The following is a 14,846-nucleotide window of genomic DNA, read 5'->3' on the forward strand; positions in this document are numbered from 1 at the left end:
CAGCATGTGTTTATTCCGCATGCCTATTATTTATACCCTCCTCCTGAACTAGACTGTAAGCTGGGAAAGAGCATGGGCTTTGAAATTAGACAGCCCCAGGTTCAAATTTCCCTTCTACCATTTACTATCAGCATAACTTTGGGCCGCTAACTCTGTGCTCGTTCTCCCAACTCACTGGGGTGTTTAAAGAGATGAATCGTTCACAAAACATCTAGTGCTGAAACTTGCAACACAGACAATAACTGGCAACTACTTTCCCGCCTTAAGGAAAAAGATCCCAATGCACCTAAAAGGACATGAGCCTGCCTGCCATAGGCCCTAATAACTCCTCCTCAATTTACTTGGGACGACACATTCTGACCTAAGGGCAAAAAGGCACTCGAGCTCCTCAACGTCCCCTGTCCTCTGGGCGGAAGGCGGTGGAGATGAAAGTTGGTGAGTTGAACAAAACAGATACCTCGTCAAACCTAAAGACGTGGAGCCCCACTGCTTTACTGCGGCCCTGCTCCCAACGTTGACACACTCTGCAAAGAGTGACATGTCACTAGGAACTTCAGGCACAGGATTTGACTGCTAGATGAGGCTTCGGCCTTGCCCAGATCCTCACCAACGACAGACACACCTTCCTCTCCCCACCCCACACCCCCGACCATTGGTGGCCCACGCCCAGGAGGTGGGATGCGGGCGCTCTCCGAAACTCTGTGGTCCCGGAGGCCGGGGGAGACTCACTGCCGAGGCCTTTGGCCTGGTGAAGGAGCTCCTGGTCCCCGGCTTCTTGTAGCTCCCCTTCCACGGACTCCGCCACCGCCTCGGAGCGCTGCTCGGGTGGAGCGTCTCCCTTGGGCTGTCCGTCTCCCTGGTACTGCCGGTCACCCGCCTCCGGCTGCTCCAAGCCAAACCAACTGCTCAAACCCCGGAACATCCCGCCCGCGGGGCCGCCACCGCGGTCGGGGTCACCGGAGACCCTAGCGGGTGCCACCTACTCCCGACTCTACAAGGCGCGTCTCCCACGGCGATAATCGGAAGTACGACCTCGAAGCAGCCAGTCTATGTGTCGCCCCACCTCCACTGTTACTCAGCTGCCGGCCGCGCTAGCGTCACTTCCGGACAAAGGCCCCGCCCTCCCCGCTGACTGTTTATTTCGTAACTCGATAAGGCGTTTGGAAACCGGACAAAGGGCTTTCCCCACGTAGTCCCGCCCCGCTTCCTTTTCTCCTCCCTCGGCTTTGTGGGTTCCTGATCTAGGCCAGTACACCGCGTCTTTGTCACTCTAAGCAGCTCGGCTGGTGGTTTAGTCTCACCTTTTCTGGTTCTGCAGGGTTGGCCCCGCGTACATGGATGTCTTTAATCTCCTTGTGAGTCCACATCAAAACTAGCCCAGGCCCTCTGTGTCCACCTACCAATTTACAGGGAATACAGGGGACGGAGGAAACTATTAAAGGACACCACGGGATGCAGGGAGCAGAATCTAGGCTGTGAGAGACCACAGTCTGACGACCTTGTTTCTTCAAATAAATTGCAAGCAAGGGGGGAAGGGGAACCTATAGATTAAAAACGACCTAAAAAACAACCCATGGCAACTTGCGGATTTTCTTTAGATCCTCAAACAAACACAGTGGAGAAAATTTTTTGACGTTTATAAGAATTGGAAATTTGGGGACTGGATAGTTCATGAGATTAAGAAATTGTTAAGCTTAAAAAATTTTAGTTGTGCTAGACAAACAAAATTTACCACCTTAATCTTTTTTTTTTTTTTTTTTTTTTTTTTGCGGTACGCCGGCCTCTCACTGCTGTGGCCTCTCCCGTTACGGAGCGCAGGCTCAGCGGCCATGGCTCACGCGCCCAGCCGCTCCGCGGCATGTGGGATCCTCCCGGACCGGGGCACAAACCCGTGTCCTCTGTATCGGCAGGCGGACCCTCAACCACTGCGTCACCAGGGAAGCCCCACCTTAATCATTTTTAAGTGTACAGTTAAGTAGTAGTAAGTACATTCACATTGTTACAAGTGGAACCAATCTCCACAATTGTTTTCCTGTTGCAAAACTGAAACTCTGTACCCACTAAACAACTCCGTTCTCCGTTCCCCCCATTCCCTGGCAACCAAGCTACTTTCTGTCTCTATGATTTTTGACTACTCCAGGAACCTCATATAAGTGGAATCATACCACATTTGTCTTTTTGTGACTGGTTCATTTCATTGAGCAGATGTCCTCAAGGTTCATACATGTTGTAGCATGTGTTAGAATTTCCTTAAAATTCTGCCTTAAAAAAGGCTACTTCGAACACTCTTTGACATAAATTGTAGCAGTATTTTTTTGGATCTGTCTCCTAAGGCAGGGGTCCCCAACCCCTGGGGCCGCACAACAGGAGGTGAACGGCAGGCGAAAGAACGAAGCTTCATCTGCTGCTCCCCATGGCTCGCATTACCGCCTGAACCGTCCCCCGCCCCTCGTGGAAAAATTGTCTTCCACGAAGCCGGTCCCTGGTGCCAAAAAGGTTGCGGACCGCTGTCCTAAGGCAAAGGAAACAAAAGCAAAAATAAACAAATGGGACCTAATTAAACTTAACAGCTTTTACAGAGCAAAGAAAACCATCCATAGAATGAAAAGACAACCTACTGAATAGGAGAATATATTTGCAAAGGATATGACCGATAAGGGGTTAATATCCAAAATACAAAAAGAGCTCATACAACTTAATATCAAAAAAACCCAAACAACTTGATTAAAAAATGGGCAAAAGACCTGAATAGACATTTTTCCAAAGAAGACATACAGATAGCCAACAGGCACATAAAAGATGCTCAACATCACTAATCATCAGAGAAATGCAAATCAAAATCGTAATGTGATATCACCTCACACCTGTCAGAATGGCTATCATCAAAATGACCACAAATAACAAATGTTGGTGAGGATGTAGAGAAAGGGAACCCTTGCACACTGTTGGCGGGAACGTAAATTGATGAAGCCACTGTGGAAAACATTATGGAGGTTCCTCAAAAAATTAAAACTAGAACTACCATACGATCTGGCAATTCCTCTTCTGGGTATATATCCAAAGAAAATGAAAACACTAATTCGAAAAGATACATGCACCCCGATGTTCATAGCAGCATTATTTACAATTGCCAATATATGGAAGCAACCTAAGGGTACATCAACAGACCAATGGATAAAGATGTGCTATATATATGCAACGGAATACTACTCAGCATAAAAAGGAATGAAATTTTGCCATTTGAACAACATGGATGGACCTGGAGGGTTTTATGCTTAGTGAAATAAATCAGATGGAGAAAGACAACTACTGTATATCATCACTTATATGTGAAATCTAAAAGATAAAAAACAACCAGTGATATAACAAAAACGGAGGCTAGCTTAGAAAAGGCTGAAGAGTATTCCATTGTAAGTATATTGCACATTTTGTTTACCCATTCATGTGTGATGGACATAGGAATTATTAATTTTTAAATTGTGGTAATTGTGTGTGTGTGTATTTAAAAGAGTTCTAATCTTTTAGAGTCATACTGAGATATTTACCAATGAAATAATAGGATGCCTGGCATTTGCTTCAAATTAATACAGGATGGGGGAAATGGGTGGGGATACAGATGAAACAAACCTGGCCATGGATTGATAATTGTTGAAGTTCGAGTTTTAGGTTTGCTTTTCTATATATTCAACTTTTCCCACAATAACGTGTAAACAAATGGACAACAACAAAAAACTGGCCAAGTGAAAAACTCCCCCTTCAGAGAAGGGAGTTCATGAATGTATTTCCCAAGCACAGTCTTAAGCATTAGGTATTCCTCCACCCCCCACCATCTTGAGAAGAGTAGCCTAGTTCCAGTGACCTGTGTGAGTATGTGGGGGACAGATTACAATTCTGATTTCCTTGCTCTCCAGTTTTCCAGCCTGAGGTATATTTACAATTCTGGTCCAGGACTTTTTTTTTTTTAATTGGAGTATAGTTGCTTTACACTGCTGTGTCAGTTTCTGCTACACAGCAAAGTGATTCAGCCATACGTGTACATATATCCCTTCTTTTTTGGATTTCCTTCCCATTTAGGTCACCACAGAGCACTGAGTAGAGTTCCCTGTGCTATACAGTAGGTTCTCATTAGTTATCTATTTTATATATAGTAGTATATATATGTCAATCCTAACTTCCCAATTCACCGCCCCCCCGTTCCCCCTTGGTATCCATACGTTTGTTCTCTACGTCTGTGTCTCTATTTCTTCTTTGCAAATAAGATCATCTATGCCATTTTTCTAGATTCCACATGTATGTGTTAATATACTATATTTGTTTTTTTCCTTCCAACTTACTTCACTCTGTATGACAGTCTCTAGGTCCATCCACGTCTCTGCAAATGACACAATTTCATTCCTTTTTATGGCTAATATTCCATTGTACAGATGTACCACATCTTCTTTATCCATTCCTCTGTTGATGGACATTTAGGTTGCTTCATGTCCTGGCTATTGTAAATAGTGCTGCAGTGAACATTGGGGTGCGTGTATGTGTCTTTTTGAATTATGGTTTTCTCCAGGTATATGTCCAGTAGTGGGATTGCTGGGTCGTATGATAGTTCTATTTTTAGTTTTTTAAGGAACCTCCATACTGTTCTCCATAGTGGCTGTATCAGTTTACATTCCCACCAACAGTGTAAGAGGGTGCTCCAGGACTTTAGCTTAACAGGCTCAACCTACTTTATTTTTCCAAACAGCTTTATCAAGATATAATTCACATGCCATCCACACCTGTCGAAACTGTACAATTCAATGGTTTCTGTTGTATTACACCATTATTATTTTTTAAAATTTATTTAAGTAATTTATTTTTGGCTGCGTTGGGTCTTCGTTGCTGTGTGCGGGCTTTCTCTAGTTGTGGCGAGCAGGGGCTACTCTTCGTTGCGGTGCGCGGACTTCTCATTGCAGTCGCTTCTCTTGTTGCAGAGCACAGGCTGTAGGCGCGCACGCTTCAGTAGTTGTGGCACATGGGCTTCAGTATTTGTGGCTCGCGGGCTCTAGAGCACAGGCTCAGTAGTTGCGGTGCACGGGCTTAGTTGCTCTGCAGCATGTGGGATCTTCCCGGACCAGGGCTCAAACCTGTGTCCCCTGCATTGGCAGGCGGATTCTTAACCACTGCACCACCAGGGAAGCCCCATTAATTTTTTAAACTGTGTAAACATATATATAACATAAAACTTGCCATTTTAACCATTGTTAAGTGTACAATTCTGTGGCATCAATGACATTCCAAGCTGTTTTTAGAGTCTGGGTATTGATTAACCTTTGAAAGTCAGGAGATATCATAGGACCAATGCCTTTCTAGGATTTAGTCAGAACCTGAAAGTGGTCAACACTTTCCAGAAAAAGGATATTTGGTTCAAGGGTGATTGGAATGAGCCTGGAATTTCAGTCAGAAGCCTAGGACAGGGGTGCTAACTCCACTATCTAATGGGTGAGTAAACTTGACTCATTACTCATCGTTTCCCCTTCGAGTTTCTTCACCTATGAAAGGAATACAGTGCTGACCCTTCTGATAGCAGAGGTGGGGGCCATCCCTTTCAGCCTTACTTTTGCTCTATCTCCACCCAAAATCATGACGAAGTCCATGTTCCCCAGGGTTCACAATCGTCCTGAAGGTTAGAATTCTTCAAAACAAAAGATTATAAAAGAACACGAGGGACTTCCCTGGTGGTCCCGTGGTTAGGACTCCACGCTCCCACTTCCAGGGGCATGGGTTCAATCCCTGGTCAGGGAAGGGGAACCAAGATCCCACATGCCACTCGGCGCCTGCCAAAAAAAAAAAGAAAAAAAAGTAAAAAAGAACACAAGCCGTCAACTTAATGACAGACTTCTTTTTCTTCTTTTTTTATCCTCAATGCTATATAGTCCATGAATAAAACACCTGTTGAATGAGTGTACACTCTGATCCCACACAAATCAATCAGTCTGGACCCTGTTATCAAATTTGTTTTTCTGCTCAAATATTTTCCCATTTTGGATTAATGATGCAATAGTTATCATAACCCCTTTGTATTCACAAAGTATCCTTCATCTGTTGACCTCGTAGATTAATAGAATAAGGATGAGGCCTTATATCCTGTGGTGAAGAGTCTGACTTTGGGGACAGATATTTTGGTCAGGGCATTTCACATCTCTAAGCCTTAGGTTCTTCATTATAATAAGGGGATCTTAATAGCTGTCCTGGTTGTAAAAAGGAAACAAAGTACCGAAATGTGGAGGGAAGCCTTACATACGTGGCAGGTATTAAGTATCACCGTCCATGTCAACCTGTTTCACAAGCATTCTTCCCACTGGGTCCTCTGGAAGACTTGTTTCACAAGAAAGCCCTCTGTGCTTCCGGCCTTTTTACAAGGTGCTTTCTCCTTAAAAAAAAAAAAAAAAAAAAAAAAATTTTCTTGGCCTCCATGGAGACTTGGGTCTCCCCTACCATTCCTGCTGAGTGGAGCTCTTCTTTTTCCCAGAAGTTGACAACACCATCCTCAGCTCCTTACTGCTTCTTCCATGGCACTGCTCTGTCATTCTTGATAGGGAGAAACTCCCTTTTGTTTTGAAACTCATTTTGCCAGACATCCCTCTACCCTTCTTTGTTGCTGTCATTTACTAGCTTCGGGGCTGCTTCTCCACATTCACTGGAGACTTGGTTCCTTGGCCTCAACTGACTCCTCCAATTTCCGCCATCTTTCCGGGGGCCTTCAATGTCCCCCACACTGGCCTGGTGGGCGCTAGACCCAATTCCAGTGACGCCCATCTCACTTGACTCCGTTCCAGAGTCAGACCCTAAACTGGATCATCTCCTGGAATTGCTTCCCCTTTGACATCGCCGACACCCACACTGTGGTGACAACTCCTCAGTTCCTTCATTCCCACAGGCCCTCATCTTTTGGTCCATCTCTTTTCTCTCTTCCAGTCTATCCACTCCCTGCTCCTCTCCCTTCCTTTCCTCTGGGGACTAGACCCCTGGTGCCTCACTACCATCACATTCTTTCAGTGCTCTTAACTTCCTCACTCTCATCCTTCTACTCTACTCAACCAGCAAACTCTGGTTTTATCAATATCAATATTTATATACCGACCTATAGACATCTTGCACAACTATAGCTGGAGGTCGTTACACAATGATGGTTTCTAGACTCCACTGGGTCTTCAATGATGCCCTCCTCACTCAGCCCTCTAGTGACTCACCTGGTCATTCAAAATTTTCACCACTTTCCTAACCCTTCCGTCTGATTCCAAACCCTCCTATTGTCCCTAGTTAGATCCTTTCTCCTTCAGTGGTTTATGTTCTTCCCTTCGCCTTAATAACCTCCTGTGTCCTTTCCTGGCACCAAGGCACTAACCATCCTCCAAATACTCTTTAAAAAGTCACTCGGCGAAGCCCTGATTGTCGTCCTTCTGCCCCTCGCATTTTAAATTTTAATTTTTGCTACACGCGTACTGTTCCAGGAACCTTACTGATTCCAGTAGAGGTGTAGCCCTCACCCCAGATTGTGAGCCCCTCAAAGGCCGGCATCCCATCTGATCGTCGTCCTCTGCTCGGCGCTCCCGCAGTTGCTCTCCGTGACCGAGAGAAGCTCTTTCCGGCGCCGAGAGCGGGACGCGAGGACCCGAACAGGGTCTGGGCGTGCCGAGGGGCCGGGGCGCCGGGACCTGGCGTTCACCCGAGTCTCCGAGGTGCCGGTGCTCAGCAAGCCGCGGAGGGGAGGAGCAGTCCCGGGCTGAGCCTGGCCTGGGGCCAAGTGCGTCCAGGGCGGAGGGTGACGGGAAGCCACCAACGCCTGAGGAGTCACTTTTGGGCGCTTGTTTCGGAGCACTGCACAAACCCGGGTGCCAACCCCGAGCTCACCGGCGTGAGTCAGTGGGGCCCGCGGCTGCAGGAGAGGGGGAGGTGGGCGAGGAGGGCGCCATGCACCCCGAGGCCCGCGCGGGCGGCGGGAGGGACACGGGGGCGACTCGGGACGCCTCTGGCGGCGGACCCCTCCCCAGCCCGACAGGTGAGCGCGGGCGGGCCTCGGGGCGGAGCTCGCCGGCTCCAACGACCACCCTCCGCGCCACCGCCGCCGCCAAAGCACAGGTAACTCCCCGTCAGGGCCTCAGCGCCGGGGCCGCCCTCCAGTCCGCGGCCCCAGCCCGGCGCGCACATGGGACCGGGAGCCTTTGTCCCCTCCGAGGGCGGCCACCGCACGCGTCCCAGCACCCTGTGCTCTCTGCCCGCGGGCAGACAGCGGCGGGGCAAGGCCGGGGCCCTGGGAGTCCGCCCTGCGGCGGCCCGCGGCCCGGGCTCTGGAGCGCCGCGTACGGGAGCGGCGCTTCGGCGCGCACCCCGCCTCGGAACCGGGCGCTGGGGCCCGCCGCGGCCCCCGCCCGGTTGCCCCCGGGCCCCGGGAGCCCCGAGATGGCGTTGGCAGAAGTGCAGCCCCGCGCGGAGTGAGATGGCCTTTCTGTCTCCTCCCCCGCCCGGGGCGCTAGTTAAACCGCGACCCTCGCGTTTTCCGGGTCGCAGCTGGTTAGGGCGCTCTGAGCCCGAGTCCGCTGCTGCTACAACATAGCTTTCTTTCTAAAACAGTTTCTCCACATTTGATGTCTAATTTACGTTCAGTAAAATGCCCCCATTTTAAGCGTGCAGATCGGGGATTTTGACAAATTATACACAAGTGTAACCACTACCCCAACGTAGACATAAACCATTTCCATCACTCCAGAAAGTTCCCTCGTGCTCCTCTCCGGTCGATCCACAACCGCCCTCACCCCTTGATTTCCATCAGAGCTTAGTTTTGCCTGTTCTAGAACTTCATAAGGTGGGCTCATGCAGTAAGTACTCTTGTTTTTGACTACTTTTTAAATGGCCGTCATTGAGAAGGTATCTATTGGTGCATCTGTTTTTAGTTGCTTTAGGCCTGCACTGTCCAGTGTGAGTTGACATGTGCTGTGCGTAGACACACCTAATTTCGGAAGACATTACAAAAAAAAAAAAAGGGGATGTAAATTATCTCACCCAAATATTCTTACATTGATTATGGGCTGATTATGGGTATTTTGGATACCTTAGGTTAAATAAGATATTATTAAAATGAACTTAATCTGTTTCTTTTTACTTTTTATAATGGCTACTGGAAAATTTAAAATTACAGTGTAATTTTTTAAAATGTTTTTATTGGACAGTGGACAGCCCTACACATGCCTATTTTACAGACAATTGGGTCTGCTCACAGCATATAAGAGTAAATGTAAATAATGGTCTTCACAAGAGAAAAAAAATCCCGATTGTAGAAGTAGCTTGAAGAACCTGCTTTGCCTGTTGTTTTAAAATTTTGCTTTAAACTTACTTGTTTGCTTAAAATAGATAGAAAGGACTAGGTGTCTCCTTGATATTGTTACATTTTTGAAAAGGACTTTGTAAAATGTCTGATATGCTTAAAAAGGTATCTTGTGCTTTTGAAAATATGGAAAAGTAATAATTGCCTGCAACCCAACCACCTAAATATATATTAAAATGTAGCATTTTGGTGTAATTTGACCAGTCTTAATTAAAAAAAAACAGTTGAGATAATAATATATTTAATTTTATATCCTGCTCTGTTGTGTAGCATAAGCATACCTTATATGAAAGATTCTTAGGCTTTTTACAACCACATAATGTGCCTTCTCGTAAATACTCTCGAGTTTTCTATGGCAGTTTTCCATTTTGCTAACTTTTACAAATGGGAAGTCATTTTAATAGTGTGACGGTGCCAGAATAAGGTAGTTACAGAACAGCTTATTTGCCCCTTTATCCAACAGGAAAGGTGAAGACCAAGAGGACAGGGACCTTGACTTTTTGTTCACCCCCATATCTGCAGGACCTGGGAACACGTCAAGCGTATAATTTGTCTGGGAGGAAGAAAATTTCCTTCTACCCTTCTGGGTTCTTCTGCTGGTCTAAGAATTAAGTTGACATGAGACAGATTAACAGGAGAAAATCAAATAAAAGTTTAATAACGTGTATACATGGGAGAGACCCAGGAAAACTTAGTCACTTGCTAAAATGGTTGAAACCCTTGCCTTAAATACCATCTTCAGCTCAAGACAAAAGAAGATGTTGTGGGTAGTAGTTTGGGACTTCAAAAGGGAAGAGGGCAGGGCTTCCCTGGTGGCGCAGTGGTTAAGAATCTGCCTGCCAATGCAGGGGACACAGGTTCGAGCCCTGGTCCGGGAAGATCCCACATGCTGCGGAGCAACTAAACCCGTGTGCCACAACTACTGAGCCTGTGCTCTAGAGCCCGTGAGCCGCAACTACTGAGCCCACGCTCCTAGAGCCCGAGCTCCACAACAAGAGAAGCCACCACAATGAGAAGCCCGCACACTGCAAAAAAGAGTAGCCCCCGCTCGCCACAGCTAGAGAAAGCCCGCGCACAGCAACAAAGACCCAACGCAGCCAAGAGTAAATAAATGAATAGTTAAAAAAAAAAAAGGGAAGAAGGCAATTAACATGGAGATGGAAAGGCAAATATTTTGGTAAACAAATGTTTGCTAGGTCAGGCAGAGACAGTGGTACACAGAGTGGACTCTGATCTCTAAGAGCTTCCCCGACCACATCTAGCTCATATTCTCTGAAGATATCTCTGGTGATAGCTCTATGCCAGGAACAGGCCCTTTATCTAAATTCTTTAGGCAGCAAAGGGGGCAATAAAAAAGAAGGACTTCCTGAGTCTTCTGTTTCTTAAAAATAATCAAACTAAATTAATGCTCATGCCAAAGAGGCACATTTTGGTGTGGCAGATTTTCCTCCTCTGCCTGTTCCATAAACGTTTATGAGCTGACTGAATCAGTGAGTAGAGGGCTCTGAAAAATAAGAGCTAACCTTGACTTAGCACTTGGGCGCTCTCTTTGTAAATACCCACACAGCTCTATACGGCTGGCACTGGTATTGTTTCTGTGTACTGCACAGGTGGAGAAAATTGAGGTTTAGAGAAGTTGAAATTGCCCAGGGTCATAGCTATTAAGTGACAGCACTTGAGCTCAGGCTGTCTGACTCCAGAGGAGGGACACTTATCAAAATAGAAAAAAATCAACAGTGGGTTGAGTAAGGGAAGACTGTGATGAAATTCCCACTCTAACAACTACCTCGGCTAGTAGAAGTGGCAAGAGATGAATATTCAGATACATTTTGGATCTATAGGAGGAGCATTTTGGGTTTGGACTGAAAATCTTTTAGGCTAAATCTAGCTCAGGTGAGTGGATGGCCAGGTGGGTAGTAAAGAGGAACGGTGACATTGAACATGATCAACTGTGTTGTGTAGAGAAAGGCAGGCCCAGGGACTTAAGGAAGCCATTTGGGATGGGACTTGTATATTTTGGATGACTTCAGTTTACTCGCCTTGACGGTGGTCAGCTAATTCAAATTGAACTCACAGCTCTGAAGTGAAAGGGCTCTACACCTTTTAAGTTAAGCTAGTTGTTTTTTTAAAAAATTTATTTATTATTTATTTTTGGCTGTGTTGGGTCTTCGTTTCTGTGCGAGGGCTTTCTCTAGTTGTGGCGAGCGGGGGCCACTCTTCGTCGCGATGCGCGGGCCTCTCACTATGGCGGCCTCTCTTGTTGCGGAGCACAGGCTCCAGACACGCAGGCTCAGTAGTTGTGGCTCATGGGCCTAGTTGCTCCGCGGCACGTGGGATCTTCCCAGACCAGTGCTCGAACCCGTGTTCTCTGCATTGGCAGGCAGATTCTCAACCACTGTGCCACCAGGGAAACCCAAGCTAGTTGGTTTTGAAAGTAGAGGAAACTACAAAATCAGAATAGGCATTCCTTTGGGAAAGACAGGCAGATAGGATAAGCGGGTAGCTGAAATCATTCCTACCTGATTGCATTTGAGCTTGATATCCAGGTATTTAAAAACATTTGTGAATTACAATAGAAAGTGGGATTTATAGTTATTAGCTTTTGTTAGTTACTCTCTTTTCTTGTAGTTGCGATTTTATGTTAATAGTCTTGGTTGGCCGTTTGTTTGCATGTCAGGACCACACGAATAACGCCGTTAAGGCTCACCTTCACGTGCATGGTGAAATGGCAAGGGCAGAAGGCCCCTGCCCAGGCTCAAGGGGAAAACAATAGTTCTCAGAGTAGAGTAGCCCAAGTAGCTCTTGGGCTTCCTGTCCGCCTCTAAAACAAAAGGGTTTGAATCAGACAGCAGCAGGAAAGTCAAATAAAATTTCTTTATGACATAATATTTTCTATCTTTTTTTTTCTGCTTGAATATTTCTGCATGGTGAAATGGATGGGTAAGGAACAGATTCAGTCTTCCATATGCATAGTTAAGGAGGATACATTTATTATTATTAATAGTGACATTAGTAGCTAACTTTTACTAAGTTCTTACTGTATGTTAATATAGGGGTCAATTTTGACCCCCTCTAAGCCAGGTATCAGCAAATATTTTCTATAAAAGATAGAAAATATTTCAGGATTTGTGGGCCAGAGGTCTCTGTTTTCCCAGCTACTCAGCTCTGCCATTGTAGCCAGAAAGCCACCAGAGACAATATGTAAATGATGGGCATGGCTGTGTGCTAATAAAACTTGATTTATGGACACTGAAGTTTGAGTTTCATACAATTTTAATGTGTCATGAAATATTCTTCTTTTGATCTTTTCTCAGTCATTTAAAATATAAAACATTCTTAGCTTGGCAACCATACAAAAACAGACAGTGGGCCAGATGTGACCTATGGGCCCTGGTTTCCTGACCTCTGATCTGTACCTTAGCTCATTTAATCCTCACAACCATCTGCAAGATTTTTTATTTTGTTTTGTTTTTAACATATTTATTTATTTGGCTGCGTCAGGTCTTAGTTGTGGCACGTGTGATCTAGTTCCCCGACCAGGGATTCAACCTGGGCCCCCTGCATTCAGAGCGCAGTCTAAACCACTGGAGACCAGGGAAGTCCCAAGATTTTTTAAAATGTTGGCATATTTGAATACTGATTTAAAAAATAGACTATTTTTTATTTTATTTTATTTTTTTAATTAAAAAAATTTATTTATTTTTGGCTGCGTTGGGTCTTTGTTGCCGTGCTTGGGCTTTCTCTAGTTGCGGCGAGCGGGGGCTGCTCTCGTTGTGGTGCACGGGCTTCGCATTGTGGTGGATTCTCTTGTTGCGGAGCACGGGCTCTAGGCGCGTGGGCTTCAGTAGTTGTGGCATGCAGGCTCAGTAGTTGTGGCTGGCAGGCTCTAGAGCACAGGCTCAGTAGTTGTGGTGCATGGGCTTAGTTGCTTCGCAGCATGTGGGATCTTCCCGGACCAGGGATTGAACTCGTGTCCTGTGCATTGACAGGCGGATTCTTAACCACTGCACCACGAGGGAAGTCCCCCCAAATAGGCTATTTTTAGAGCAATTTTAGGTTCACAGCAAAACTGAGCAGAAAGTACTGAGTTTCCATACACCCACTGCCCCATGCCCACAGCGTTCCTCATTACCAACATCCTGAACCAGAGAGGTACATTTGTTACAGTCAATGAAGCTACACATCATTATCATTCCAAGTCCATAGGTTACATTAGAGTTCACCCTTGGTGTTATACATTCTGTGAGTTTGGACAAATGTATAATGACCTGTATCCACCATTATAGAATCATACAGAATAGCTTCACTGCCCTAAAAATCCTCTGTGCTCCACCTATTCATCTTTCCCTCCTGCACTAACCTCTGAAAACCACTGATCACTTTACTGTCTTCATAGTTTTGTCTTTTCCAGAATGTCATATAGTTGGAATCATGCAGTATGTGCCTTTTCAGATGGGCTTCTTTCACTTAGTAACCTGCACTTAAGTTTCCTCCATGTCTTTTCATGGATTGGTAGCTCATTTCTTTTTAGTGCTGAATAATATTCCAAGGGATTGGGATTGGTACTTTTTATTCCATTTCACAGATGAAGAAACAGGTACAGAAAGGATTAGTAACTCGCCCAGGTATAGCTTCTACAGATCTGACTCCAGAGCCTGATCTCTTAAAATTTTTACCATGCTTCTGAATCCCAGAGAATTTTGGCTTCTTATGATGAAGTTTGTCACACGACAGAGTTGGGGTAAATGCAAAATCAGGGTAATGGAGCCAGACATGTTGCTGTATCCAGAGCTTCCTGCATGTCGACAAGAAAGAAAAACCTAGACGATAAGACTTTGTTTCAAATACTTAGAAAAAGTGCTGTGTGCTTTTGAAATTCTGGTCCAACACACTCTCCACTTTACTGGTTTAAGAACATGTTTCTCTTCCCTGACCCTTAATTTCATTACCTTTCAGATTCTATCTGGGTGCTGGCACTCAGCCACTCCTCTGCCAATGAAGTACATCTTGGTCACTGGTGGGGTCATCTCGGGCATCGGTAAAGGGATCATAGCAAGCAGCATTGGGACGATTCTAAAATCATGCGGACTCCGAGTTACTGCCATCAAAATCGACCCCTATATAAACATCGATGCGGGCACTTTTTCACCTTATGAGCACGGTATGAGGGAGGACCACTTCCCCCCTGTGAAGCACTGGGTTAAACTGAGGTTCTTTCTTGTATTTGGGGTAATTTCTTTAGGATAGAGTTCCAGAAGTAGAGCTGCTGGGTCATACATTTTGGATCTGTGAATGTTCTCATGGTTATTGATACATTTTTTCTGATTGCTGATGACATTCTAAATGAGTCCACCCTTTTGGAAAACAGTGTGTGAGGATACCATTCTCCCTGTACCTTTTGTAGTATGGATTATGTTTTGTTTTATTTTATCATAAAGGTAATATATTTCTCAACATTTCATTGTTAAGAGAAAAACTCAGACAATATAGA

General features: G+C 45.5%; 2 protein-coding genes and 1 long non-coding RNA gene across 10 annotated transcripts in view; 1 reads left to right on the forward strand and 2 right to left on the reverse strand.

The window, feature by feature from the left end:
• SYAP1 (synapse associated protein 1) overlaps positions 1 to 1,065 on the reverse strand; it is a 31,462-nt gene extending 30,397 nt beyond the window's left edge. The window contains exon 1 of one of the 2 annotated variants that reach the window (XM_073799251.1): positions 730 to 1,065. In XM_073799251.1, the coding sequence (XP_073655352.1) occupies positions 730 to 922 (193 nt within the window). In that variant the 5' untranslated portion in view covers positions 923 to 1,065. The remainder of the gene's footprint in view (positions 1 to 729) is intronic. The other variant, XM_019925634.3, reaches the window with a different exon arrangement.
• Positions 1,066 to 2,663: 1,598 nt separating this feature from the next.
• LOC141277632 (uncharacterized) lies at positions 2,664 to 7,646 on the reverse strand. The gene is made up of 3 exons (XR_012329363.1): positions 7,521 to 7,646; positions 6,275 to 6,403; positions 2,664 to 5,807 (listed from the first exon to the last, which is right to left on the reverse strand). It is a non-coding gene; the product is annotated as an uncharacterized lncRNA (long non-coding RNA).
• Positions 7,647 to 7,757: 111 nt separating this feature from the next.
• CTPS2 (CTP synthase 2) overlaps positions 7,758 to 14,846 on the forward strand; it is a 109,252-nt gene continuing 102,163 nt past the window's right edge. For 3 of the 7 annotated variants that reach the window (XR_002174472.3, XM_019925626.3, XM_019925629.3), the window contains exons 1-2: positions 7,945 to 8,112; positions 14,312 to 14,516. Coding sequence is in view for 4 of the 7 variants with exons in the window: in XM_019925626.3 (XP_019781185.2) it covers positions 7,945 to 8,112; positions 14,312 to 14,516 (373 nt within the window). In the remaining 3 variants the exon portion in view is untranslated. Of the gene's footprint in view, positions 7,889 to 7,944; positions 8,113 to 8,756; positions 8,850 to 14,311; positions 14,517 to 14,846 lie in introns of those variants that run through there. The other 4 variants (XM_019925627.3, XM_019925628.3, XM_019925631.3 and 1 more) reach the window with 4 other exon arrangements.

The sequence above is a fragment of the Tursiops truncatus genome, chromosome X (genome assembly GCF_011762595.2).
Source record: "Tursiops truncatus isolate mTurTru1 chromosome X, mTurTru1.mat.Y, whole genome shotgun sequence".
Classification (NCBI taxonomy): Eukaryota; Metazoa; Chordata; class Mammalia; order Artiodactyla; family Delphinidae; genus Tursiops; species Tursiops truncatus.